Source organism: Micromys minutus (assembly GCF_963924665.1).
Source record: "Micromys minutus genome assembly, chromosome: 32".
NCBI classification, from domain to species: domain Eukaryota; kingdom Metazoa; phylum Chordata; class Mammalia; order Rodentia; family Muridae; genus Micromys; species Micromys minutus.
The window spans coordinates 4,078,622-4,106,317 of record NC_137967.1 but is presented as its reverse complement, the minus strand read 5'-3'; the positions used below and the strand labels follow the sequence as shown (position 1 = coordinate 4,106,317).

Sequence of the window (27,696 nt, the reverse complement as noted above, 5' to 3'; positions counted from 1 at the left end):
ACTGGGGATGGAGCCCAGGGCTTCATCTCAAGCAACGGAAGCCCCTCCCTAGATCCTGGGCTGTTGATTTCACTTGCTTTGTTCCCATGGAGGTGCCTGGTGTCTCTCTTGTCACTGGTCCTCTGTGTGGCAGCAGCCAGGGCTGGGCAGGAGTGTGACTGTTGAGCCGTCGCTGCCGAGCATTAGGCCAGAGTGAGGAGGCACAGACGTGGAAGAAACGTGTTGGCCGCAGATGATATCCATGGTTTATCAGACACCCCTAGATGTCTGAGAACACAGCAGCACAGATGGACGGCCATTTGTGGAAGCAAGTTAGTGGCTAGGAAGATGGAATCTGATTCTGTAGCTACTGAGGACGTGCCAGGGAGATGACATGTCACTGCTATTTGGGGGATAGACTTACAGTAAGTCCAAATTCTTCGTTTGTGGGGCGAGCCTATTTGGCCACGAAACGAACATTTATGGTCCTGCTGTGGAAAAATGCCTGGTGCAAGTGATTAAGGAAGACGGGACGGCTTTAGGGTCATTGTTTGAGGGTCAGAGTCCACTCTGGTGGGGAGGCATGGTTGCAGCTGGGCGTGTGCTCACAACCGAATGGATGGGGAGGCAGGGGACAGCAAGGCTCCTCCCGAGGTTTGCACATCCTCCTAAAACATCATCTGCCGGCTGGGGACCACGTGTGGAGGCCTGTGAGCCCCTGCACATTTCACATTCAGATCACGACAGTGTAAATGACGGGGCATAGCGGATGACGGCTGGAGGGAAGGCTCCGGGACATTCCGCTGTCTCTGCTTTTGTACTACAGACGCGTGCAGCTGGCCCGCCTGCTGTGGACATCTGGTCTCAGCCCTAGTGTTCTGATGACATGCTTTCTTCCAGATTAAAGCGGAAGATGACCAGCCACTCCCTGGGGTCCTCTTGTCCCTCAGTGGCGGCGTGTTCCGGTCCAACCTCCTGACCCAAGACAACGGCATTCTGACGTTCTCAAACCTGGTAAGGCCAAGCTCTACAAGTCCCTAGTGGGGACGCAGCACGGGTGACCGGATGTGTAGTTGGGCAGTGTAGGAACAGACAGCCACGTGGAGGGCTCTGGAGATACATCTGTTACAGCACGGCTTTTACTCGGGACTCACTGCTTCCGACCAGTGCTTCCTTCTACGCCAGGGCAGTGTTTCCTGACCGCAGCAGCTCCTCCCTTAGGCAGCCTTTGTTTTTCACAGATCCTGGATTTTGGGGTAGTGTGTGTGTGTGTGTGTGTGTGTGTGTGTGTGTGTGTGTGTGTGTGTGTAGGGGAGTATGACAGTGTCTGGCTTACTTGTGTTTCTTTGTTAAAGTCCACTCCATGTGTAACGGGGGTGAGGCACGGAGTTTTCGCCTGAGGTGGCATAGCTGGACGCTCTTGAGAGGACGTTGGGCTGGCCCGGGCCTGCTGCACGTGGACGAGTGTGGGCTTCGCATGCCCAGTGTCTGCTCGCCGCCCACTTGTTTGCCAAGTCCTTTCCAGCTGCCTGTGCCCGTTCTGATTCTTTCCCACTTCTGTTCTGCTGATGTGGTAAAGGCTGGAACAGTTCGCTGTTCTCGACATGTAGAAACAGAGCTGCCATTTCTGTGTGTCTGGGAGGCTCTGCTGCTCTGTCACCTGATTGTGGCTCATGGTGACTTTAAGCCACTCAAAATGTGGCAGCCATCTCAGTTTTGCCTGTCTCTTGGCAGAGTCCTGGCCAGTACTACTTTAAACCTATGATGAAGGAGTTCCGCTTTGAGCCATCCTCACAGATGATAGAAGTGCAGGAGGGGCAGAACCTGAGGATCACCATCACTGGCTTCCGAACTGCCTACAGGTGTGTGCCCCCCCAAGGCTGCAGGTGTGTGCCCCCCACAAGGCTGCAGGTGTGTGCCCCCCCACCAGGCTGCAGGTGTGTGCCCCCCCACAAGGCTGCAGGTGTGTGCCCTCCCCCAGGCTGCAGGTGGGCCACACTGCAACTCTGATCTACAAATGCCCCTTAACACTTCATGTTGACTGAATTGGGGGGTGGGGTGGGATTTAAGGTAAGGTAGAGGCCAAAAAGGTGACTGCTCTTTTTTGCAGTGCATAGGTGACTACTACCCTTCTTCCAGTGTTCCCCTCCCACATCCTGTCCGTTTTCCAGTATGTCACCTGCTGCCACTCTTCAGCATACTCTCTGAAAACTTGTCTGTGGGAGCCTAGGGCCTTGCTAAAAAAATTGTATGTTTTAAAAATGTTTGAAGTATGGCTACATTTTTAAGAGGAGGAAATGTGATGATGAGCGGAACTTGCAGATGTTGTAGACGGTCAGAATGGAGAGTCAGCTTTCTGGCCGGAAGTGGTGGTGCGCACTGTTAATACAAGATACAGGCAGGTGGGGTTGTGAGTTCGAGACTAGGCCTGATTTACACAGTGAGTTCCAGGACAGCTAGAGCTATACAGAGAGATCCTGTTTCAAAAAACCCAAATTAAATGGAACCAAAACAACAACAAAACCCCACCAAATAGGTAGGTAGATAGATGGATAGATAGCTAGACAGACAGACAGATGATAGATAGATAGATAGATAGATAGATAGATAGATAGATAGATAGGTGATAGATATATGTAGATAGGTAGGTAGGTAGGTAGATGATAGATATGTAGGTAGATGATAGATAAATACATACATACGTAGATAGAAAGGTAGGTAGACAGATATGTTGGTACATGATAGATAGGTAGCTAGATGGATGGATGGTTGGATGGATTGATGAAAGAATGGATGGATGGAAGGATGGATGGAAGGATGAATGGATGGAAGGATGGAAGGATGGATGGATGGTTGGATGGATTGATGAAAGAATGGATGGATGGAAGAATGGATGGATAGATGGAAGGATGGATGGAAGGATGAATGGATGGAAGGATGGATGGATGGTTGGATGGAAGGATGAAAGAATGGATGGATGGAAGAATGGATGGATGGATGGAAGGATAAATGGATGGAAGGATGGATGGATGGATGGATGGATGGATGGAAGGATGGATGGATGGATGGATGGATGGAAGGATGGATGGATGGATGGATGGATGAATGGAAGGATGGATGGATGGTTGGATGGATTGATGAAAGAATGGATGGATGGATGGAAGGATGAATGGATGGAAGGATGGATGGATGGATGGATGGATAAATAGGTAGGTAGGTAGATAGGTAGGTAGATGATAGATAGATAGATAGATAGATAGATAGATAGATAGATAGATAGCCTTTCTATTCTTGCCTCCTCAACCTCCAGCTCCCCTTCCAGGAGCTGTCCAGAATTTCCATTTCTTCAGAATACTCTGAGATGGTTGAGTGATAGCCACTAACACCAGGCAGATAGGCAGGCATGCGCACGCACGCTTACGTTTACAATGGCTCTGGATAAAGGATGAGCAGATTCGGTGTAGCCAAGGGGATCATTTCAGCTGATTTTGTGGACTGAGAATCCTCGTGAATTATTTATGTTACCGGCGGTGGAAGTATCCCTGCAGAGCAGATTTGCCCTGTGCGTCAGAGGACCGAAGGCGCCATGTTCCGTTTCTTCTCTCGTCTCGCCAGCTGCTACGGCACCGTGTCCTCTTTAAACGGAGAGCCAGAGCAGGGTGTCGCGGTGGAAGCTGTGGGGCAGAAGGACTGTAGTATTTATGGAGAAGACACCGTGACAGATGAGGAGGGAAAGTTCCGGTTACGTGGACTGCTGGTGAGCTCGTGTGCTGTTAGGTGTTTTTCTCTTGCTGTCAGTAGTGTCCTCGTGGGATAGCCTGGGCTAACCGGCTGAAGGTGGGACTCTGGAATCCCTGGAATCCCTGGATCCCCTCTTTTGGCTGACAAACGCGCTTCCCAAAGGGTCTTGTTGGAAAGCGGATGGTGCAGATTGGGAATTGGGGACGCACAGTTGCCCCGTGCGGTGACCACTTGTAGCAGAGTCGCTCTCAGGTCGAGTGTGACAGACTTCATAGTAACAACTGGTGTCTCGTAGCCAGGATGCGTGTACCACGTGCAGCTGAAGGCAGAAGGCAACGACCACATCGAGCGGGCGCTGCCCCACCATCGGGTGATCGAGGTAAGCATCGCTCTTGCTGGGCTGCGGCTTCCGGTTAGTGCTCTCCAGGGTAGGGGTGTAATTCTGATTCAGCTTCCCTGCGAGTGGCGTCTGGACTTTTCTTGTGGTCTTTTTTGTGTACATATATGTGTGTACACTTGGGAAGATGAGGCATCTCCTTCGATTGCTCTCTTTACTGAGGCGCAGTCTCTTGCAGAGCCTGGAACTCAGAGATACAGCTAGCTCGGCCAGTGGTTTGCCCTGGGGACCCTTGTCTCCACCTCCCGAGTGCTGGCATTGTAGGCTGCCTGTGCCCACCTGCCTTTTACGTGGGTTCTGACGTTTGTGTAGCAAGTGTTCTATCCACGAAGCCATCTCTACAACCTTTAGGAGAGCTTCTTTGGAAAAGACTAGCTGGGCCATAGTAACGTGTATTTTGAACCCCAGCACTCAGGAGGCGGAGGTAGGTGGATTTCTGAGTTCAAAGTCAGCCTGGTCTACAAGACCAGTTCCAGAACAGCCAGGGCTACACAGAGAAACCCTGCCTTGAAAAACAAACATCGGGTTATTTAACATTGTGTCTTTATTCTTTGAGAATTTCATACAGATGTATAATGTACTTTAATCATGACCCATTTCCTTCTTTGTTCTGATTCCCTCCAAAGCATTCTCACCATCCCCCCAAATTCATGTCTCCTTTTTATTTCAATGACTCCTGCATGGGGCATGGGCTGCCTGACATTGGCCACACCCCCAAAGGGAATGACTGCCCCTCCCCCAGGAACCGCCAACTGCCATTATCTTCTGAGTGAAGTCTTATTCCCCATCTATGCAATGGCTCTGACTGGCTTGCCATGTTGGGGTAACTGCAGCTCCATGAGGGTCCTGGCTGTCGAGAGTCCGGAAGGCAGCTTTCACAGCTCCCCTCCCTCCCTCCTCCCTTCTTTCTGGTGTCCTCTGAGTCTTCGAGGTGGTGGCTTGATGCAGATGTCCCATTTACACATGAGCACTCACAGTCCCTGTTGTCAGCAGTTGGACTGACTGTGTGTCTCTGCACTGACCATTGTCCACTGCAAAATACGCTTCTCTGGCCGCACTGAGCAGCACAGACCTGTGGCACACACATTGGCCGAGCTGAGCAGCACAGACCTGTGGCACACACATACAGATTTAGAACAACCGTGGGTTCCCCTTGGGGGCCTCTCAGCGGTGGGCTTTTGGCCCGTGCCATTCACAGGAAGTATCTCAGACGCCATGTTGTGTCCTTCTCTCCGGTTAGCCTGGAGGGTTTCGGGGCTCAGAGCTGCCTGCTGAAGCCCGAGCTGAGTGCTGGGCCCTGTGGGACTTGCTGACCCGGAAGGTGGATTGACGGCCTCTGCCATTTTAAACGGGGGCAGCTGCAGCTCACACCAGAGGGTTTTCTTGAGTTTTACTTTTAATGCTCGGGCACTGACAGGCAGGGCTCTGCCCTGCTGGGGCTGCCAGACAAGGTTTTAAAATACGTCGGCAGTGAAGACTTAGCAAATAGATACACCCTCATGTATTGCTGTGCCTGTGGGCTATTAGCCCATTGCTTGCTGTGTGTGCCCGAACTGACCATTTGGAAGACAGCAGCTCCTGCGCTAATGTCTGCCTCCCTCTCCAGGTTGGGAACAATGACGTGGACGACGTAAACATCATAGTTTTCCGGCAGATCAACCAGTTTGACCTGAGTGGAAATGTAATCACTTCTTCCGAGTATTTGTCGACTTTGTGGGTAAGAGTCCTGAAAAAGACCCGGAGTCCACAGGAGAGATGTTTGCCCTAGCTGGCCCTGGCTTTAGCCTGCTGCAAGGGGAGCCGGCCAGACAGCTGCCCGCTGCAGGTTAGGGCATAAGAAACACCTGTCACCCTGACCAGGTGACGGGGAGTCTGGTTTGGGACGTTCGAGTTGTCAGCCCTCAGACTGGCAGATTGCATGAAGCCCCATGAAGGCCCAACACAGCGGCGCATCCTCTGAAGGAGGCGGTGTCCCCGTCAGCTCATTCCTAGTCTGGGTGCTGAGCCCGGCCCGCGCCAGGCAGGCTGGGAGCTGACCTGAACCTTTCTCCCGGCTCTGACAAATTCCACAGAAAATGTAGAGCTTTTGAAAAAAGGCTTGTGACCTCTGGGAGAGGTTAATGGTTTTCCCCGGGGCCTACGCTTAGAACACGGAAAGATTTAGCCCAGTGAGGATGTGCTTGGCCTCTGTCTTGCTCTCGGTACGCTTAGTCGGGACCTGGGGTGGCATCTGTGTCAGAGTGCCGTGAAGGTGACCGTGGGCTGAGTAGCCTCACTCCCGTGGTGGGGGAGAGCATGGAGGATGGGCTGTGGAGGTGAGGGTGGTACCACGGCCTAGTTCCACCTGGTTGGTGCTGGGCTAGAATTTTGGTTCAGGGTTCAAATCACCTGACTTTTCTAGAAAATCTTGAAATCAGAGTCAGCTGAAATCGCCTCCTTTTCCAGGTAGCCAAAGAATTAAAATTTACCTGTAAAGCTGTATGTGGTCAGAGAGCACAGACATGGCCGGGCCTCATACCCTCTGACATGGTCCGGGACTGTGGCTCCCTCCTGTGTCCTGGTGCAAGGTAGAGAGGTGGTCACCATTCCTGCCGCTCAGTGCGGAACTGGGGCTTGTAGGAAGCCTCTGCAAGTCCAAAGGCCAGCACGGGTGACCCAACACAAGCTAGGTGAGGTGACGCTACCTCAGGATGAGTCTGACCCCAGGTTTGTCCAGCTCTGTGGAGGCGTGGTGTGTCCTTAGGATGGGGACATCGTTGGGAAAGTGCTCGCTGTACTCTTTGCACACGGAGGCCGCTTTTTTCCTTCTTGGCCACCAAGACATTACTGTGGTTGGCCTTGCTCACACAGTCTTGGGGTGAGGACTGTATCCCGAGGCCTGCTGGGAAGGGAACTGCTGCTTTCTCATCAGCCACATCCTCCCATTCTGACCACAAGAGGCTGTCCCGTGTACAACATGGCCGCCTCAGTATCGTGAGCTGCTTTCCTTCTGTGCCCAGGTGAAGCTGTACAAAAGCGAGAGTCTGGACAACCCCATCCAGACGGTGTCCCTGGGACAGTCGCTCTTCTTCCACTTTCCACCGCTGCTCCGAGACGGCGAGGTAAGCGGCTGGGGTCATGCCAGCCTTGCAAATGCCGCTCACTGCTTAGTCTCAGTGCCGCGCTGCAGAAATGAGCGCCTGTCAGTCAGAGGAGAGTGGGGCGGGGATGAGTCTCGGTTCACTGGCTTTCTGTCAGCAAAAGCGGTGAATATTCCTAGCAGGAGGCTTGGGAAGAAAGTAAGAGCTGTCAGACAGAATTAAGGAGTGGGAGGGTGTTGACTGGTTTCCTTTGGGTCTTTTTCAGTATGTGTGTGTGAGTGTGTGTGTGCATGTGTGTGTATGCGTGTACATACGTGTGTGTGTGTTTGTGTGACTGTGTCTGTGTATGTGTCTAGTGTATATATTTGTGTGTGCACACATGTATGCATGTGTGTGTTTGTGTATGTGTACATGTGTTTTTATGTGTGTAGTGTATGTTTGTGTGTGTATGTGTGTCTATGTGTGTGTGCATATGCATGTGTGTGTGTATGCATGTGTGTGTGTATGTATGTAGTATATATATTTGTGTGCATACATGTGTGCATGTGTGTGTGTGCTCTTGTGTGTGTAAGTAGTGCGTTTGTGTATGTAGTGTACGTTTGTGTTTGTGTGTGTGCCTTTGTGTATGTATGCCTGTGTGTGTGTTGTATGTATGTATATATGTTTGTGTGTGTGTATGTGTAGTATGTCTGTCTGTAGTATGTGTGTGTTGGCATGTGCGCCTGTGTGTGGTTACTGTGCGTATGTAAAGCTGCCCCATTCTGTGCACTGAGTACAGTCAGTGCGTCGAGGGACGGTTCTGACCTCTCATCAGCTCATGGCTCCCTGTGGGGAAGTGTGGGAACTGAACCAGGGCATCCCTGACTCTAGTGTCCATCTTTCTCCTGGACTTCCTCGGTCTCATGATGGCTTCTGTCCGAGTCCCCTCCACTCTTAGTTTTGCCCCACTGCTGAGGAGAGGACCTGAGCTGTGTGTCCTGTCCCAACAGAACTATGTTGTGCTTCTGGACTCCACACTCCCCAGATCCCAGTATGACTACGTCCTGCCCCAGGTCCCTTTCACCGCAGTGGGCTACCACAAGCACATCACTCTGGTCTTCAGCCCCACGGTAAGTAAGAGGGGGAAGTTTAAAAACCCTTAGATGGAGCCGTGGGCACAGCATGTGCTCCTGTCCCTTGTTATCGACAGCGCGGTCTAGTGCAGAGCTGAACCCACACCGTGCGGTCTCCACACCTCCCTCTCTCAGCTGCCTCTCTTCTAGTCTGGAACTGTGGCCACCGGTTCCCGCGCTTGGCCGGCTCCTGAGAGGCCATCTGTTACTATGGGGATACCTAAGTTGGTGCTCTATGCTGCCTCTAAGAACTCAGACACGGTTCACACCACCGCCCCTGTTGCTTCTGTCCCTGGTAGATACAACTGCCCTGCCCTGGTGTGTTTCTTTACTCCACAGCCCGGTACAAACATGACTCACAAGTGTTAACTTATCAAATAGGTTTATATGTTGAATTCTCAATCCACAAACCCTCTACACAATAAGCCTATAACCAGCGGACAAAGATACAAACTGCCCGTCCAAAAAAGATAAGCGAGAGCCATAGAAACCCTTAGAAATAGTCATGACAACCTCATCAAGCTAGAGATGCGCAGAGAGAAACATACACATCGGCTTCCGCCTCCTCTTCTGCTTCTCTGGCCTCTGGCCCCGCCTACCTCTCCACTGTCCAATCGTGTATTGCCTTGACCTCAACCCACATGGACGCCTTTCTTCCTCTGCACTGGGGCCCGCTTTCGAGCAGCCAGTGTGTGCAGGCAATATTGCTTAGGTCACTGGCTTGGGATTTGAGGAGGAGGGACACCATTTCCCTCTGACCTGTGGCATTACATTCCTTCATTAGGACAGTCCAACATGTAGCGGTAACTGCAGCTTCATGGGCAATGCAGAAGACACAGGAGTGTGTAAATGTCAGCAGGCATGGACATAGTGCTCCTGAACAACCTGACCAGTGCATTGCAAGGGAAAACAGGGAGCAGGCAGACAAGATGACCGTTTATCAGCCCCAGTAGCAGGACCCTCTACCTCTCCCATCAAAACCAGTGTAATCCACACTCAGGTCATCTCAGTTGCTTCTGGGAGCTTGTGTGTGGTGGAGCCACTGTAAACGTAACAGAGACGCCTCTGGGAGAGGAAGGTTCCAGGTCCTAGCTTAGGATCAGTGACTCTGAACATGGTCAGGTCTGAGAGCAGAGCCCCAGAGACCGGCGCCTTACAGAAGAGAAGCCATGCCATCGAGGTCGCTCAGCAGGTCAGGGCGCTCACCGCCAAGCCCGATGACCCGAGTTCAGACCCGGGATTCCCAAGGGCTATCCTCTGACCACGCACACGCACACGCACTCGCACACTAAATGTAAAGTTGCTCATTGCCTCTGGGAGAAGTGAGAATTTGATGTGTGTTTGCGATGCCTCTGGAGCACCAGGCTTCCCACTGTACTGTGCCCGTGTGGAAGCTCCATGTGTCTCAGTCTGTGAGGCCGCTGAGAGACGCGCTGTAGCACAGGTTACTCACAGGCAGCAGCCCCTCTCCTGGAGGCAGCGGGTAGCGCCCAGCTCCCCTTTGCCTGTAGCTGTGCCTCCATGGGTGGCTGAGCCAGACCCTCTCAGCCTGACCCCATTCACGAAGCATCTTCTCTCATTACTTAATCACAATAGAGGAGTTTGGGGAAGACAGCGTCCGTAACCACAGCGGCGCAGCGCGTTCAGCTCCGTCCCAGGCAGTGGACGTGTAGCTAGCTGCTGGCTTTCTACTCTGGCATGTGAGCTTCTGTGTGTCAGTCTGTCTTTGAAGCTGACAGGGAGTCGCTGAGACAAGGATGTTCAGAGCTGGGATGGAGCTCTGGTGGCAGAGCCCTGGCCTAGCACACGCCAGCCAGGCGTGAATGAGGACCTACAAGGAGTCACTGTCTCCCTGCAGAGGAAGCTACCTGAGCAAGACACTGCGCAAGGGTCTTACATCGCCCTGCCTCTGACGCTGCTGCTCCTGTTGGCCGGCTACAACCATGACAAGGTAGGGGAGCCAAGGCCTCACGGGAAGGCGGGAGTCAGGAGACAGGCAATGGGGAGGTTGCCCAGTGTCACAGCGGCTGTTGCAGGTGAAGGTTGGAGGGGGTCCGGCAGCTCTTCTTCCAGGGTGTTAACTCCAGTGACAGCCTTTCTAAACCTTAGGATGGTGCTGCCTCTGTAGAACCTCCCTGCGAGCCTTGTGCAGGCACAGGGATGCACACTCAGGGATGCACACACAGATGCACACTCAGGGATGTACACACAGGGATGCTCGTACAGGGATGTGCAGCGCTTTCCTGGTGCTCACGGTCTCTCTCATTCCAGCTCATCCCTTTGCTGCTGCAGCTGACGAGCCGTCTTCAGGGTGTCAGAGCCCTAGGCCAGGCCGCCTCCGACAGCAGCGGCCCGGAAGACATGAAGAGACAAACCAAGAAACAGAAGACCAGGCGCACGTGAGGAGGAAGGAGGCCCCGTCCCCTGCGGATGGCACAGCCAGGGCTGCCACCTGCCTGGGGACAAAGGCACATGTTCAGTCACGTCAGGCAGGCCCTGTGACCCCGTGTTGGTGTCCCGCCTGTCTGTCCTCTCCTGTGTAGCCCTGCGGTGCAATGCGACGAATGGACCCTCCTGTCACCCTGCTGAACACAGTTTATTTTCTGAGTTGAAGATAATTTATTATTATTATTTTTGTCAGAGAAGTATTTAAGCTGAGCTGGTGGCGCGAGGACGCGATCTAACCTCCCACAGTCATTTGCAAGAAGAGTCCAGTGAGCATGGCGCCTGTCTGCTGTGCCCTCTGAACTTTCCCCAAACTACCCTCTGCCCTCGAGGCCCGAGCCGGAAGCAGCAGCGTCTGCCCAGAGCTGGGTAAATAAAGTCAGCGCTCGTTTGTGTTGTAGTTTCTCTCACAGTTCTTCGGGGGCTCGGCATGGTGTGGGGTGCATACGGAGTGGGACGGGCCTTCAGCCCCAGTGACAGGCTGCGGGCACCTCAGCAAAGCCAGCCTGTGGCTGAGCTCGGCTCACCGTGGTCCTTGGGGTGCACATTCTGTATCCTGGAGAAGCCAGGACTTTGTTGTGCTGGGCTTTTACAAGATTTCTCTTCCTGGGGAGGGGTTGTGCCTGTGTGTCTGTGTCAACTGCCACCTGACGGACCATGTGGGTTGGTGTGCTGCACAGGGGTGGGGCCTCAGGAGCTTCTGGAACAGATGAGACATTACCCATGCGGACTGTGGATGGCCGTTCTAACTTCAAGTGACGCCGTAACAGACGTCCCCCCAATGTTCTTTTAATCGTCACCGTAGAAAGGCCAAAAGCTTAAGAGACAACTGTCAGTGGGCTCTGTCCGTTGCAAAAGTGGCCATCATGTGGAAGCGTCACCATGTTGCTCAAGCGTTACCAGGGTGTTGGCTCAACCCCTGTCTCAGGGCATTTGAAAGCGCTGGTTGTCCTGTTATGGCCAGCTTCCTGCCTTGGTTTGCTCCGTGGGGCCGAGTGCCGGGGCCCGTGGGGAGTAAACATTTCTGTTGGTGGGTGTTAATGATACAAAGCTTCGACAACACACCACTCATGACACTGAACTGTCTAGAGAGGCTCTTAGAGGGCCGGGGCGTGCCGCAGGCTGGCAGTGTGCTTGGCTAGCGATTGTACAAGGCGGTTTCACCTCCAGCGCTGCCCAGAGGGGGCTTTTACCCTGTCGTCCAGTACCTGTCAGGAGGAGGCAGGAAAATTAGGAACTCGGGGTCATCCTCGGCTACATAGTGACTTTAAGGCCAGCTCCGGCTACATGAGGAATGCCCCAAAACAAGCCAAATGAGGAAGGATATCTTGGCTTCTAGCCAGAGCCTTTCAAAGCCAAGCTGCCTGTCCCCAGCCCCTGTCTTTCCTGTTGAGGATCTTGTCCCCCAGTCAGCAAGCTTTGTGAACTTCCTGCTGGGGCGGGGCGGGGAGAAGGCTGGAGGGAAGGGGCCATTCTTGTGCCTAACTCTAAGGTGCTAGTTGTAATTGCTCAGTCCCATGAGGCTAGTTGTTTTAGCTGATCTTCTGAAGAAGTAGGTTCCCACAGATGTGCTGGCAAGTACGTGTAAGCAGAGGTGAGCCTTCCTTCTTCCAGTGTCCTTACGTAGGCCTCCAGCAGAAGGTGTGGTTCAGCTTGAAGGTGTGTTCCACCATGCCTGGATTTTGAACTTGCTTTGTCCCAGACTGGCCTTTGAATCAGAGATCTGCTTGCCCCAGTCCCCTGGGATTAAAGGGGTATACTACCTCACCTGGGCCACTATGCCTCGAGATCTCCATGTCAAGATCCGGGTCAGAAGCCTGAGACTTCCAGCCTCAAGATCTGGATCACAGGTGTGCCCTCCATTTCTGGATTATTGTTCATCCCAGTTGGAGCCAAGGTGACAACCAGGAATAGCCACCACAGCATCCAAGGATGTGCATGGCTCTTGTGACCAGTAGAGTGGTAGAGAGGTAAGGATGGCTATTTCTTAGGCCAGATTGTAAAGACGTACTTGCCATACGGACACTGGGGACATTGGATGTTTAGTGTGAACACACTCAGGGCATCCTAAGTGAGAGCCTGGCTGTGTAGCCTAGGCTAGCCTTAAATTTACAGTAATCCTCCTGCCTCAGCCTCCAAGTACTGAGACTGCAGTCATGGGGCACAGGCCTGCCTGGCACCCCAGTTGAGCACTGGCTATTCTATGGATTTGTGCATTATTGAAAGGTTCTTCTGTTACATTTTTAGTGTTTTTCATATATTCTGCATATTAATCACTTGTCAGATGAAGAACTGCAGAGACCCCCCCCCTTCTCTGGCTTTTTCTATTGGTTTGGATAAGAATGGCCCCATAAACTCATGTGTTGGAATGTTTGGCTCATAAGGAGTGGCACAGTCAGGCCTCTTCCTCATAGGTGTGGCTTTGAGGAAAGTAGTGTGTCCGGTGGAGGCTGGGTTTGAGGTCTCCTGTGCTCAAGCTATGCCCAGTGTGGTACACAGTCCCCTGCTGCCTGTAGATCAAGTTGTAGATGGTGGCCAGGCATGACAGAGGAAGACAGGTCACAGCATGGTGGCCAGGAAACGGAGGAAATGTAAGTAAAGGGGAAAAACCGGAGAGGGTGGAAACATCCAATCTGTACTGGCTGGTTTTGTGTCAACTTGACACAAGCTGGAGTTATCACAGAGAAAGGAGCCTCAGTTGAGGAAGTGCCTCCATGAGATCCAGCTGTAAGGCATTTTCTCAACTATTGATCAAGGGGGGAGGGCCCAGCCCATTGTGGGTGGAGCCATCCCTGGCCCAGCCCATTGTGGGTGGAGCCATCCCTGACCCAGCCCATTGTGGGTGGAGCCATCCCTGGCCCAGCCCATTGTGGGTGGTGCCATCCCTGGGCTGGTAGACCTGGGTTCTATAAGAAAGCAGGCTGAGCAAGCCAGGGGAAGCAAGCCAGTAAGTAACATCCCTCCATGGCCTCTGCATCAGCTCCTGCTTCCTGACCTGCCTGAGTTCCAGTCCTGACTTCCTTTGGTGATGAACAGCGATATGGAAGTGTGAGCTGAATAAACCCTTTCCTCCCCAACTTGCTTTTTGGTCATGATATTTGTGCAGGAATAGAAACCCTGACTGAGACACAATCCGAGACAACCTTCTGAAGAACAGTCTCAGGAAGAGATGGAAGACAGACTGACGTAAAATGAGATTAAAAGAGGATGGGTACAGAGAGAAAGGAAACCGACCTGGACCAGCATTCTTTAGTCACAATTTCCAGAGAGGGAGGACCAGGAGTGAGAAATAGAGAAGACAGGAAAGTTTGCGATCCTGAGTTTTTGCAGAATCCGAGGCTCTTGCAAGGCTGAGTGGTCCTGGGAGGGGGGAGGGGCTCATGTTCTTGCTTGTCCTGCCAATGCTGTGGGCGTGTGAGTTTGGTGCAGACAGTGCTGGGGAGGGTCTTCAGCTGCAGCCCAGGTTGCCAGGTCTTTTCTAGCTTTCTTCTCGGGGCAGGGCACCCAAGTTTTCTTTGGGATCCAGAGGCATTAGCAGCCCGGGTAAGTGCTGGCCCTAGACTGGTACAAGGCTATGTGCAGTAGTGAGGTCAAGGGGCTAATGCTCAGCACCCTCGGCTAGGAAGCAAACCTAGGTCCAGGAGCACAACTCTCCCCTGGGTGTGTAAAGCCCAGATAATCTTCCCCCAAGGATAAAACATTCATGCCAGGTGTACTACCTTTTGTCCCCAAGTGACTTGCCTTTTCATTTAGGAGAAGAGAAAGAGGTCACTTTCCTGTGTTAGCTTGATTGGCAGATGCGGTTATTGGGGTCGGCAGTGCAGCAACCTAACATGACAAGAATTCTGCAAACTCCGAAACGGGTGGAGGGGGAGAGAATGAAGATGAGCAGGTTCTCTTGTTCTGATGAATTATGGGAACCAAACTTCCACACTGGTTAATGTACTCTGGGCCTAGACCGAATGCTAAATGCTATTATCTAAATTTCTTGCTTGTGGCTCTATTGAATCTATGGGTGAGTAATATGAATAGTAAATGTTAAAAAAGGAAAAGCAAAGAAACCTAAAACAACCCTGACTTTAACAAAAGGGAGAAAACCGGTGACTCACACGATCCAGTCCTAGCCTATCAGGGGAGCCTGAGGCAGGAGGATCATTTAAGTTTGGGAAATTGATGGGCAACAGTGGCACATAGGCAGACACACACACACACACATACAACTTAAATGAAAATATGTGTTACAGTGGTGTACTGGCTGGTTTTGTGTCAACTTGACCAAGGCTAGAGTCATCAGAGAGGAAGGAGCGTCAGCTGAGGAAATGCCTTCGTGAGATCCAGCTGTAAGGTATTTCCTCTGTTAGTGATCAAGGGGGGAGGGTCCAGCTCATTGTGGGTGGAGCCATCCCTGGCCCAGCCCATTGTGGGTGGAGCCATCCCTGGCCCAGCCCATTGTGGGTGGAGCCATCCCTGGGGTGGTCCTGGGTTCTATAAGCAAGCAGGCTGAGCAAGCCAGGGGACGCAGTTCCTTAAGCAGTGCCACTCCATGGCCTCTTAAGCAGGTCCTGCCTCCAGGTTCCAGCGCTGCTTGAATTCCTGCTCCGACTTCCTTCAATAATGAACAGAAAGATAGAAGCGTAAGCCAAATAACCCCAGCTCCTAGTAATAAAAATTAAAATAATAGGCATTTAGAATTGGAAATGGAGTCTCAGCTGGGACTGGAAGCCATCTTCCTCTCCTCGTCTTTCCCACTGCTATTTCTCCAACTCCTCGCACTGTCGCATAGCCTTTCAGGATGCTGTGTATGTGTTTGTTTAGGAGAGGATGGGCTCAGACTCAGGAGGTAGCCCAGGTTGGACTGGATCTTGAAACAGTTCTTCTGTGTCAGCCTCCTGAAGGCTGGGATTACGGATGTGTCCCATGAGTGCTGGGGTTACAGATGTGTACCCCGAATGTGTGGTATCAGGTGTGTAGCTCAAACCCCAGATTTCAGCATGATTCTGTCAAGTTGGTTTGTGTTCACAAAATGCAAATTGAAGTCACAAGAAGACATTTAGGACACTTTTCAAACCAGTAGCTATTGATTTGGGGCATTATCTGTACTGTCTGTGTCTCTGTAGACAAATGATAGAATGATCCAAGTTACGGATGGTTGTGTTGTGCTTTTTAAGGACCCTCTAGTGGTTGGTGTCCTACAGAATGAATTTTCAAGTATTTTGAAGCTTGGAAGGCCAAGTGTCTGTTTTTTTTAAACGTACCGCAGGGTTGAATAGATACTTCCACGGGTAGAGGTGTTTGCCGCCTACCTGATGATCTCAGCTCAGTCCCCATAACACATGTCAAGGTTGAAGAAGGGAACCAGCTACCCCACGACATTCTCTGACTTGTACCGAGTTAAGGGTCTGGTTGTTTTAGCTCTAGGATAGTTTCCTGGCCTGCCATCACAGCAGACAGAGCTCTCGTGGCTTACACGCTAGTTGCTGTCCCTGATCCTATTCGGAAGGCTGCAGCCTCAAGCCATCACCATTTCCCAAAGTTCTTCCTGCTGAACTCTGTCCCAGTTGGGGTTCAGCCTGAACACATGAATCTGGGAAGGACGGAGCTCTGTCTGTACATCTCCAAACAGGTTAATGGACTGATGTCTTATAATGTTCCCCAAATTGGTCTACAGGCGCATAGGTGCGAACCTAGCAGACTTCTTTGTAGACACTGATAACTTGGGGCTGCAGAGATGACTTGACAAATTAACCCTGATGACCTGGGATTGGTCCCTGGAGCCCTAATGGTTTAAGGAATGATCTTATTTCTGCAAGCGTCCCCTGCCTCTGCAGAGATGCTGTCCCCTGTGCTCTCTCTGTCTCTCTCTGTCACTGTCTCTGTCTCTTACATGCTAATATATACAATACATGCAAACTTTCGTTAAACATTTTATTATCTGATTTTAAAATGTACACAGACACCTAACAGGTAAAGCAGTTGTGTTAAGCAAAAGACACAATTTTTTAGGGGATCTCTCTGGGACAACAAGAGCTTCTGAGCTGTTCAAGGGCTGTTCATTCCGTCCCCATGACTGGGCGCCGCGAGCCTCCTGTCACTGAGTTCTCGGGTTTCCATAGGTGGACTGAAGTGGAGATGGCAGGAACTATTCGGATGGTATTCCTACATGAAAATGTTATCACACCCTGCGGAATCCCTGGCTCCCCACACCTGGACCTCAGTATTGTGGGAATTATCTGGTCTTTGGAGAAGGATGGGAATGAACCCAAGGTCCAGGTGTTTAAGTTTTATGAAGCTCAACTAGAGGCAGTCCGAATGGAGCCAATGTGTCCTTATCAGGGCTAGAACATGGAGACGCCTCACTATCTACCCAGGATCGAGCTGTGGGAAGCAGGAGAATACCACAGAAAGGCTGTGGTCACCCCTGAAAAGGCAGAGGGGGCAACCAGGCTGGAGGTCATTGGTGAGTTCTTCATGGAAGGGCCCTGTGGTTCTGATGCTGCTGGGGTAGTGATGGGTGTGTGGATGGCCACGCAGAGCAGAAGGCTAGAACGTGGGTGATGAACTCGGGGGACATGGCTTTCATTTCCTCATGGCAACCCAAGTCCATGGGCAAATGCTGAAGAGACTGAGGCAGGGGGATCTTGAATTTAAGGCCACAGAGACAGTGACTGAGAGACAGAGAGCACAGGGGACAGCATCTCTGCAGAGGCAGGGGACACTTGCAGAAATAAGATCGTTCCTTAAACCATTAGGGCTCTGGCGACCAATCCCAGGTCATCAGGGTTAATTTGTCAAGTTACCTCTGCAGACCTGAGTTATTATTGTCTACAAAGAAGTCTGCTAGGTTCTCCCCACAACATCTCTAATGTGGACAGCTCATTTCCACAGCAAACACGCTAAGGGCCACAGAGCTGTCCACTGGGCTGTGCTCACTGCCTTTTCAGATTCTCAAATCTGCTTGACGACGGTTTCACAAAGTTTTCTGACAAAATTGCTGTGCAGATAGGGGCCATTGCATGTCAGCGGTCTGCTGGCGAATTCTCCTGGGGGTTAAACATGTTGAGAAGTTAAACACTCCTTTGTCTACTTCAGGGAGCCCTCAGTCTGCTGTGGTAAAATAGAGGGGCCTCCAAGGCCATTGTGAGATAGAAACCACTGTGGTGTGAGGAGAGAAACAGGTGATTGACCTGTGTCGGTCCTGGGGATGAGTCCTGGGTACTGAGTGTTGTTTTAGGAAAGACTTTTCCCATCTGGTCTCTTACAGATTCCCATCCGGACTCTGTGGAGAAGGCCTGTGGATCTGCTGCCCCCAGACATTCACTCTTGCTGTAAATTGCGTCTGATCTTGTTACTTGTGACCAGGTCATTGAGCTATGACATGGACGGTGCTGTTCTGTGACACACAGAACTCTCAGCGGGGGTTATAAACCTGGGTGATCTGTGAAGGGTTTTTCGGTGAGAAAGAGAAGAGGAATGAGCTAAGAAGGCTTCCATGTTGCCTTCAGCAGAGGTGCTGGCTCGTGATGCAAGCCTTCCATTAACTCTCAGTTAACCTTCCAAAGAAATCATCCAGCCTTATCTCTGCGCGAATCACACTGCCATTAAAAATGAACTATAGTAAGTTTTATCAAAACGGCAGGCACTTGGGTGACACCAGGCGTGGGTCGGTCACTTTAGAAGGTGGAACACAAGGACAGTGCTCCTGTGGCACCACAAAGGCTGATACTCGGCTGAACGTGGCTCCTTAGGGTGTGCTTTCTGTGTCCTGTTCTTTACTCTCTGCTTAAATGGTACGTGGGAGATGACAAATGATATTTGTCATAAACATGAACCCCCGAGAGACGCTCTGAGGAATGTGTTAAATGCTAAAATCATGACACTCCCCAGGCCATTGTGGTGTGCACACCCTTTCAACATAGCCACACCCGCCGTGTCAGGGGCGGCTCACAGATCCTCCAGATCCTCGTCCCTCCCATGGAAGAAGTCAGTCCCAGCATGGTGAACCCAGTGACCCAGTAGGAAATAAATGCCTCCCAATACTCATCCCTGATTTCAAGATGTACTACAGATTTATCGTAATACAAAACACATGGTTGGTTGATCGATGGAATTGATGGAGTCCCCCATACAATCCACACACCTGATTTTGGACAAGGGGAAACAGAATGGGGTTTTCAGGTGGACTGGGTTGGGTGGAGATGGGGACATTGGGGGTTCAGGCTTGAGGGGTGGAGGGAGAGAATATTGACCGGGATTGAAGGGAGTTTGGGGGTAACACAGAGACCCGGTGCAGTGGAAACTCCCCAGGATCTATGAGAGTGACCCCAGCGAGGTCTCATCGTCATAGGAGATACAGAGCATCAAACAAATCTTCCACATCTTCCACATCTTCCACAACCAGTGAGCTTCCCAGCTTTGAGACGGGGGACGTCAACCCAGCCACAAAACGCTGGACTTCCAATATGTCCAGCCTGCAGGATGTGCTGGGGTAACAGTGGCGCAGAACTTATGGGAGTGGCCAATGATCTAACTTGAGGCCCACTCCAGGAGAGGGAGCCTTGATCAACATGGCGCGGATGGCCAGGATCCAGAGCCTGAGGTGCCCAGAGACCCAGGGTGGAACCACGTATGATAGGGGAAAAAAGGAAAAAAAGAAAAGCAGGTCAAATGATCTGCCACACTGGTAGATTGGTGCTTAGCCCAGTCCTCATCAGACAAGCATCACGTAGCAACTGATGTGAGCGGATGCAGACACCCAACCCCCAGCAGAACACCGGGCTAAACCAGGGGAACTCCAGGGAAAAGGGGGAGGAAGGATTTGAGGAGCCAGAGGGGTCGGAGATACCATGAGAACAGGAGCCACAGAATTCAACTAAGCAGGGCTCATGGGGGACTCAGAGACTGAAGTTAGCAATCATGGACCCTGTATGGCTTTGAGCTAAGTTCCTGCATATATGTTATGGTTGTATAGCTTGGTGGTGTTGTGGGACTCCAAACACACACACACACACACACACACACACACACACACACACACACACAAACCTGGTGGGGACTATGAAGAGACAAAGTTTTCTTTTTCTTTTTTTTGGTTTTTTCTCTTGCAGATCTGTGAGAAAAGAGCAAGGTCCCATGTCACACAGGTCACCCATAGGATGTGGTTGCAGGTCGGTTGTCTGACTGCTGGTTGCTGAGGATGAATTTAATGAGTGTCCTTCGTGTGGGATGGTCACCTGCAGTCCCTGGCCTCCACAGGAGCCTGGCATACATCTCTGAGAGAAAAAGAACTAAGGCATCTCAGCAGATCAGCTGTCAACTCTCTGTAGCAGGGGGATGGGCAGCTGAAAAGGGCAGAGCCTGACCCATGATCTAACATCCTGTTTATTACCACCAGGACTTAGGAAGAATCAAGACCAGGAGAAAGGCTGCCTCGTTGAGGTAGCCTGGTGCTCACGGTACTTCTGGGCCGGTCAACAGTGGGAGTAGGATCAAGTATAGAAGAAATCCATTTCCCTTCCTGGGAGGGACTAGAATGCTCCAAGCTGTCAATCAAGTCTCCACCCCTGGTCTCAGTTCTGCCTTTGATCTCTCTTCTTCCTGTCTCCAGCTCCTCAGAGCAGGAATAGAACAGGCCCTTCACAGCAGGTGGTCTAGGGACATGGCTGATGTGCAGAATTCACCTTCCCCCCCCCCCCGGAGTCACCTGCATTCACTGGAAAACTCAAGGCTGTAAGATATTGTTATCTGGGGACAAGGAGACCTATGTGAAGCCACCAATACCCCCCCCTCCGTCCAGTGACAGCCAGGTCCCTGGGGAAGATGTCCGGAAGGACACAACTGGAAAGAGGACACCCATTGCGGAGAGTAGGTCCTGTGTAAGGAAGGGACACCTGCTGGAGGTGACAGTCCCCAGGCATCAGTCCCCTCCCCTGTGCAGCTCAGACCTGATGCTTGGGGGTGTCACACCACTGTAATGAGTTTGGGACAGGGACAGTATGTGTGTGCCTCCGCAGGCTGTACTGTCTCTGCTTGGCTTGGTACACAGTAGACTCAAAGGCAAGAGAGGATAGAGGGGTCTCCATGTGATTGGATCTAAGGCCAGGGAGGTCCCTGTGATTGTACCTAATCGAGACTGTCACTTAACAGAGTGACCCTGCAGCCGCTTTCAGATCCGGAAATCATGCGCTTCTCTGGGTAGTGAGGCAATTGGCTATCTCCCCAGGATTGGAGCTTTCTACTTTCTCCCCGAGCTAGACTTTAAGGCTTGGGCTCTCTTTTACAGTGGGGTGGAGATTGGACCAGCAGCCCAGTTTTTCCTGGGCTCTTGTAGGTGTCATCTGCGGCCAGCAGGTGGCACCACAACACCATTTCTACGGACTTCAGACAACACCAGCTGCTTCTCTGGGAATTGAAGGCCATGGATGCTGTCACCCAGCAAGTCTTACAAGTGACTCCAGCTCCTCCCTGTGGCCTCAAGGAGAGCTAAAGAGAGTCCCAAGAATGAACACTACACCCAACTTGTCCCCAGCACTAGGGAAATTCCAAGGGGGCTAAACTGGAAACATGCCAGTCTGCCAAGAGGGAGTGAGGACTGGGGACTATGTGTAGATAAAGGAAGGCAGGAGAAAGGAGATCAGAAGTCATTCTGGTAGCAGCAATGTCCTGGCTCACCCATCCCTTCCTCTGCAGCATCCGGAGACATACCCTCCCTGATCTAGAGGCAGCCATCTGCACGGTTCCCTATAACCATAGCCCTGGTTTGTGGTTGTGTGCACAACCCACCCATCTGCCCATCCATTCTCTCACCCTGCATCCACTGCGTTCAGGATGCCGTCTTGGCATTGCTCCGTAGACATGAACATAGGGAGGGACAGAGCCTTAAACACAGGGGAAGAAGAAGGCTCATAGAGGAGAGAAGGGTCTCTCTCTCCAGGGATGGACCAAGGAGCTTCACTGGCCTGGGCCTTAATGGATATCAGTAGAGGAGCCGCCCTTGACCCAGGAGACAGAGAACTACACAGTATCTCACCCGGTGGAGAATGATCACAACCCTTCTCCGCCTGTTTGGCCACGGTGGGGCAGGTGACAGGTACGGGGACAGCAGTGAGGTGACAAAGACAGGGAGAGCATCCGTTGCAGACCAGGACTGAGCTTGGGAGGGAACCATGGGGGGACAGAGCAATGCATCACCCAGAGGCAGTGTAAAAAGAACTTTTTTTTTTTAAAGTTAGTTTTCTCACCACACTGGCTCAGCGGTGACCAGGACAGCTGACATTTATTGAGTACTTGTTATAGACCAGGCACTTCCGAAGCGTGGATACATGTGCTTTCACCTGCTCAGCTTAATGAGGTAGGGACTATCAACACGAAAGACGCCCGAGTCACAGAGTTGTTCGGCTGGAGCCAGGTATTTGAACCGATCAATACCCTAAGGCCTACAGCCTCCCCTCCCCTCCCTGTGGCTACCTCAGCCTTCCAGCAGCGTCTCGGGAGGGAGGCCGGCCCTAGGCTATGTCTGCTGGACGTCAACCGGTCAGGTTGGCCAGACAGACGGAGGGTGGGTGAGGAGAACCTGAGATGGAGGGACAATAGCTTCCAGAGGTGAGGGAAACAGAGCTAGTCTAGCTTTCCTGGCCTCTTGCCTGCGGGGGCCATGTTGGGTGACAGACCCTGGCAGTGTCTTCTTTTCTAGTGGCATGCCCACTGCCTTCCCAGCGAGAAAAGCCCAGAGATCAGGTCACAGAGGGGAGGCTTGACTGACGATGGGGCAGCAGTTATGGGAGGACACTGCACTGTTCTGAGAGTCCAGACTCAGGTCAGGCCCAAGGGCCCTTTTGCCTTGGGGACCTCCCTTTCCCTCACCAGGCTGAACTTTCCAATACTCCTTTTTTCTAGCAACCTAGACAAGGCATTGCTACCCACCAGTGCCCCACCCCCACTGGGCAAAGTGACTCACAGCTGCCCATGGGGAGCCAAGAGCAGAGTTTTGCCTGAAGTGCATCTTGTATGGCAAGCAGAGGACCCTTTTCAGCCTCTCAGCCAGGTATATCAGTGTTTACCTAACACCCAATTCTCAGCCACTGGGGGGTGGGGGCAAAATGAGGCAGCAGTCCCGACTCTCTCTGCAAAATGCTGGAGTCAAGGCTAGAGGACAGGGACACACATCTGAACAGGACCAGCAAGGTCTCCAATCATTTGCCTCCTTTCCCCCTTCCTCGCTCGCACAAGCCCGCCCGCCCTATGGAGGCGAGCCTAGGTAAACTTATCCTGGGTCTGTGGGGGCCCCTCAGTTCCCGTGCTCTGACACCCACCTCCCCCTGGCTGGCAGGATTCTTCAGTATGGCTCGAACATGGCTGAAGCCTGGCCAGGTACTTTTTGGTGCCTACAGAAACAGCAATAGGCTCCCAACTTGGGGGTTTCTTTTGCCCAGTTACCTGTCTGCTTGTGGCAGGATGAATCATGGGGGAACCAAAACTGGCTTTGAGGCCTTAGCTTTAGGAGCCCCAAACCTTCTATTGTCTCCCCATCGCTGGGTAGGGACACAGGGGTAAGCCAGTCCTGAGCTGAGCCTGGGAGGAGGAGGAACAAAAATAACCCGGTACAGGCTCCTGCTGGGGCCAGAAATAGCATAGTGACAAGTATCTTGTAACACCCCAGGCACACAGCAGCAGGGAGGCTGAACCAAGGAGGGTCTTGTCCCACACCGGACCCTCATCTGGCCAAGGGGCTCACACCCCACCACTCTACATACCATACTTCACGTCCCTTGTGCGCGCATAAGTGAGTGGGGGCCCGAGGGACTGCGGCTCAGGACAAGGAATCCGGAGAGATGCTAAACTTGGGTTTGGCCTTCGCCACAGCCACACTGCGCTTGCGCAGGGGCCCTCGCGAAGAGGCGAGAGTCAGGGCATCCAGCAGGCTGCGGTCCTCGTCAAGCTGTCGGGCCGTGCAGAGTGGTGTGGGCACTTTAATGGTGTTTCCAAATTTGGAGTAGTCCACGGAATAGCGGCCATCCTCCTCGGCCACAATGGGGACAAAGCGCTGTCCCCAGAGAATCTCGTCAGCTAGATACGAGGTGCGGGCCTGGGTGGTAATGCCCGTGGTTTCTACCACCCCTTCCAAGATGACGATGATCTCCAGGTCCTGGTGGTGGTGCAGGTCACTGGGAGCCAGGTCGTAGAGCGGGCTGTTGGAGTCGATGACGTGGTAGATGATCAGCGGGGCCACCAGGAAGATGCTGTTCCCGCCCACGCCATTCTCCATGGGGATGTCCACCTGGTGGAGAGGCACAACCTCGCCCTCGGGGCTGGTGGTCTTGCGCACCACCTGCATGTGGATGGTGGCGCTGATGATCATGCTCTTGCGGAGGTCCCCGACGCGAAGCATGAAGCACAGGCGGCCATGGCGCAGGGTGATGACAGCATGCTTGCTGAAGATGAGAGTCTCTGCTCGCCGATGGGCCTGGGCCGTTTTCATGAAGATGCAACCGAGCATGATGGCGTTGATCATTAGCCCCACGATGTTCTGCACAATGAGAATCAGGATGGCCAGGGGACATTCCTCTGTCACCATGCGCCCGCCGAAACCAATGGTCACCTGGACCTCGATGGAGAAAAGGAAGGCGGAGGAGAAGGAGTGAATGCTTGTGACGCAGGGCACATTGGTGCCCTCTCCGGGAGCCAGGTCACCGTGGGCGAAGGCGATGAGCCACCAGACCATGGCGAAGAGCAACCAGCTGCACAGGAAGGACATGGTGAAAATGAGCAGCGTGTGGGGCCATTTGAGGTCCACCAGCGTGGTGAACACATCCTGCAGGAAGCGGCCCTGCTCTCGAATGTTCTTGTGGGCGACGTTGCAGTTGCCTTTCTTGGACACGAAGCGGGCCCTCCTCTCCCGGGTACGGTACCTGGGCTCCGTAGGGTCCTCTGCCAGCCGGGTCAGCACGTATTCCTCAGGGATAATGCCCTTTCGGGACAGCATGGCTCCGCGGGCCCCGGGAAGGGGTTTCCCCCATGGGGAGAGGCACTACACTGGCTTGGCCTAGGGCCTCTTTGTAGGGTCCCCTCTCTGAGCCCACTCCTCCGAAGGTTGTACCAACCTCTGGACTGATTCTTTTTATACTAGCTCATTGCCTACTGAGCCCCCTGACCCAGCCTGTGCTCTCTCTCCCCCTGGCGCAGACCCCCGCTCAGCTCCCCCTCACCACCCCTGGACCTCCCTCTAACTCTCTTTTCCTGGCCCAGCCTTTCTCCTCAGAACTTATCACCTCCGGGTCTTCCAACTTACCAGCCCTCCCTCGACCCCTGGCTCTTCTCTGGCCTCACCCACCCCTGTCCCCGGTCCCCTCCGAGAGCACCGGCCTTACTTCTTGACCCAGTGTCCTCTCCAGGTGTGCCCCGGATTTCCCATTCCACCTCTCCCTTAGAGCCCTCGCCGCTCTCCCGGATCCTTCTCCAGCTCTCGTCCTTTTTGTCTCCTTGGGATCCCGCGCCCTTCGAGTCACCCTGTCACCGTCCACGCTCGGGATCTCCTCGCCCCCCGCGCCCCCCGCCGCCCAGACCCCCGGGCTGGCTCCGCGTCGCGGCCTCCCCGGTGCCCTGCCGCCCGCCCGCAGCCCCCCGCCTGTTCCGTCCCCACCCCGCCTGTCGCCGCCGCCGCACCTGCTCGTGCTGCTCAAGCTGCGGCCACCTCCCTGCCCCCTCCCACTCCGGGTGCTCACTCCCGGCCGGCTTCCCGGGCGTGTGTCTGGGAGCCGATCCTCGGGCACCGACCTGTGCGCGGTGGGGGTGGGAGGCTGCGGGCGGGGGGCTCCCGAGAGCAAGCGCAGCCTCCGCCGCCAGAGGGCGCCGGATCGGCTCCCGAGCGGGGGGGAGGGGCAGGGGCGGGCCCAGGCGCAAGCCCCGCCCACAGAGGATTCTCCTCCCGCCTCCGCCGGCTCACTATCCTCAGCCTGGCCATGAGGCTTTCTTCAAACCCAGCGTGGTCTAAAGTTGCTTTTGTGAAATTCTCTTAGTCTGGCTCAGAAGCCCTGACTTCTGTTTCTCCCCCGTCCATAGTTGGGTCCTCCCTGCCTCTCGCACAGCTCTTGATTCCCGGGGAAAGAAGGCAGTGAGAGGTTACAGCATCAGAGCCGGGGCTGACGTGAGAGAAACATTAGCCTCAGAACGTCCCAACCGGCGATTCTTCTTCCCTTTGAGGATTCTTTCAGACCGTACAATTATTTACTTATCTATATACTTATTTGCTTACTTACCTTTTCGAGACAGGATTTCTTGTAGCCCAGGCTGGGTTCCAACTCGGTATGTATCAGAGGATGGCCTTGAACTGCTGATTCTCCTGCCTCCACTTGCAGAATGCGGGGATTGCACGTGCACCCCACGGCTCTGGCTGCCGTCCCTGAGTTTTCAGAGGGTTGTTCTGCCAGCGTTGGCTTTGCACTCTGTAGACCTTCAGCCTGATTTCTTCCTCCTTAACCCTGGGTTGTGGTGTGTGTGTGTGTATGTGTGTGTGTGTTGTGTGTGTGTTCTGGGTCTGGGCAGCGGTTTCAGGGCTAGCCTGGGTATGGCCCAGGTTATTGTCAAAAACAGGAATAATGTCCATTGCAGATGCCACCCTAGAGTGGCTCCCGGAAGTCGCTGGAACTGTAATGGCCTGTCCTGGGGCTCAGATCCTTGAGACAGCCCTCTACCCACTGTGTCGTTGGGAGGCTGGAGCAACAGTTATAGCTGCACTGAGAATGCGGGCCACCATGGGGCATTTTCATATTGAGCGTTTTCTTTTTTCCAGATCTACCGATAGGTTGAGTGAACCCCACTGCAGAGATTGAGGGGGGACTGGGCTATCCTGATGCCTGAGGCAGGGAGGATGAGGCAAGTTGGGTCAAGAATGGGACGTTTAAGGACACAGTTGCACAAGAAATCTCTGAGACCGCTTCCACTTTCAACCATGAGAAAGGGACCCTGGGAGAGGGTTCCAAGAACTTCATTGTTGAAGTCCCCAGAGGTAAAGGAGGAATGACTAGTAGGTTTGCCTGGCCCAAAGGGTAGTGTGAGCATAGAGTGGAGCAGAAGCAGGCTTTGGTTGACATATGCAAGAGTCTGTTCTAATGACAGTAGCCAGAGATAGCCCTCCTAGTGTAGCCAGAGATAGCCCTCCAAGTGTAGCCAGAGATAGCTCTCCTAGTGTAGCCAGAGATAGCCCTCCAAGTGTAGCCAGAGATAGCCCTCCTAGTGGAGGGACTCAAGTCTGAACTGATGAACCATTGCTTAGATCATCATAGAGGGGTTTGGGCTAGGATGGCCTTGGGCATTCTTAGAACTTCCTTGCTCTTCCTTTGCTGCTTCCTTAGGTTACGGAGCCCTTCCTCTTGGCACTGCAACGTCCCCCAACCCCCCCTGTGTCTGTTCCTGGAAATTCAGAGCAGAAGGAGCTGCTGGGCCTACTTAGGCATCTTCGGGGTGAGAGGCTAGGGTCTGCCCTTTGGTCTGCCCTTAGCTAGTCCCTGCCCCAGGGGAGAGGAGGCTGGGTGTCTTGCCCAAAGTGTTTGGCCCCCATAGACCCATGTGTTTGAATGCTTGGCCCATGGGAAGTGGCATTATTGGGAGGTGTGGCCTTGTTGGAGGAAGTTGTTGGGACTTCCTCCTATGCTTAAACTCTATCCAGTGTGGAAGAGACCCTCCTCCTGGCGGCCTGAGGAAGACAGTCTCTCCTGGTGGCCTTCACGTCAAGATCTAGAACTCTCAGCTTCTCCAGCACCACGTCTGCCTGCACACTGCCATGCTTCCTGCCTTGATGATACTGGACTGAACCTCTGAACCTGTGAGCCAGCCCCAGTGAAATGTCCTTTATAAGAGTTGCCTTGGTCATGGTGTCTGTTCACAGCAATGAAACCCTAACTAGACAGCCTCCTACCCTGTTTGAGTCCCCTACTGGCTCATAGCCACC

The 27,696-nt window shown here is 53.0% G+C and overlaps 2 protein-coding genes across 3 annotated transcripts in view; one reads left to right on the top strand and one right to left on the bottom strand.

The window, feature by feature from the left end:
• The window catches only part of LOC308413317 (BOS complex subunit NOMO1), a 44,733-nt gene extending 33,579 nt beyond the window's left edge, over positions 1 to 11,154 (top strand). The window contains exons 23-31 of the mRNA XM_080908244.1: positions 880 to 993; positions 1,714 to 1,841; positions 3,595 to 3,736; positions 4,016 to 4,099; positions 5,724 to 5,834; positions 7,117 to 7,218; positions 8,187 to 8,306; positions 10,168 to 10,260; positions 10,581 to 11,154. Coding sequence (XP_080764370.1) covers positions 880 to 993; positions 1,714 to 1,841; positions 3,595 to 3,736; positions 4,016 to 4,099; positions 5,724 to 5,834; positions 7,117 to 7,218; positions 8,187 to 8,306; positions 10,168 to 10,260; positions 10,581 to 10,712 — 1,026 coding nt within the window. The 3' untranslated portion in view covers positions 10,713 to 11,154. The remainder of the gene's footprint in view (positions 1 to 879; positions 994 to 1,713; positions 1,842 to 3,594; positions 3,737 to 4,015; positions 4,100 to 5,723; positions 5,835 to 7,116; positions 7,219 to 8,186; positions 8,307 to 10,167; positions 10,261 to 10,580) is intronic.
• Positions 11,155 to 21,946: 10,792 nt separating this feature from the next.
• KCNJ11 (potassium inwardly rectifying channel subfamily J member 11) lies at positions 21,947 to 25,314 on the bottom strand. 2 transcript variants are annotated; one of them, XM_080908168.1, is made up of 2 exons: positions 24,659 to 25,314; positions 21,947 to 24,487 (listed from the first exon to the last, which is right to left on the bottom strand). In XM_080908168.1, the coding sequence occupies exons 1-2, from the start codon at positions 24,730 to 24,732 to the stop codon at positions 23,560 to 23,562; spliced, it is 1,002 nt and encodes a 333-aa protein (XP_080764294.1). In that variant the 5' UTR covers positions 24,733 to 25,314; the 3' UTR covers positions 21,947 to 23,559. The 2 variants fall into 2 exon arrangements, with proteins under 2 accessions (XP_080764294.1, XP_080764293.1); XM_080908167.1 differs by having other exon boundaries at positions 21,947 to 25,311.
• Positions 25,315 to 27,696: the final 2,382 nt, after the last annotated feature.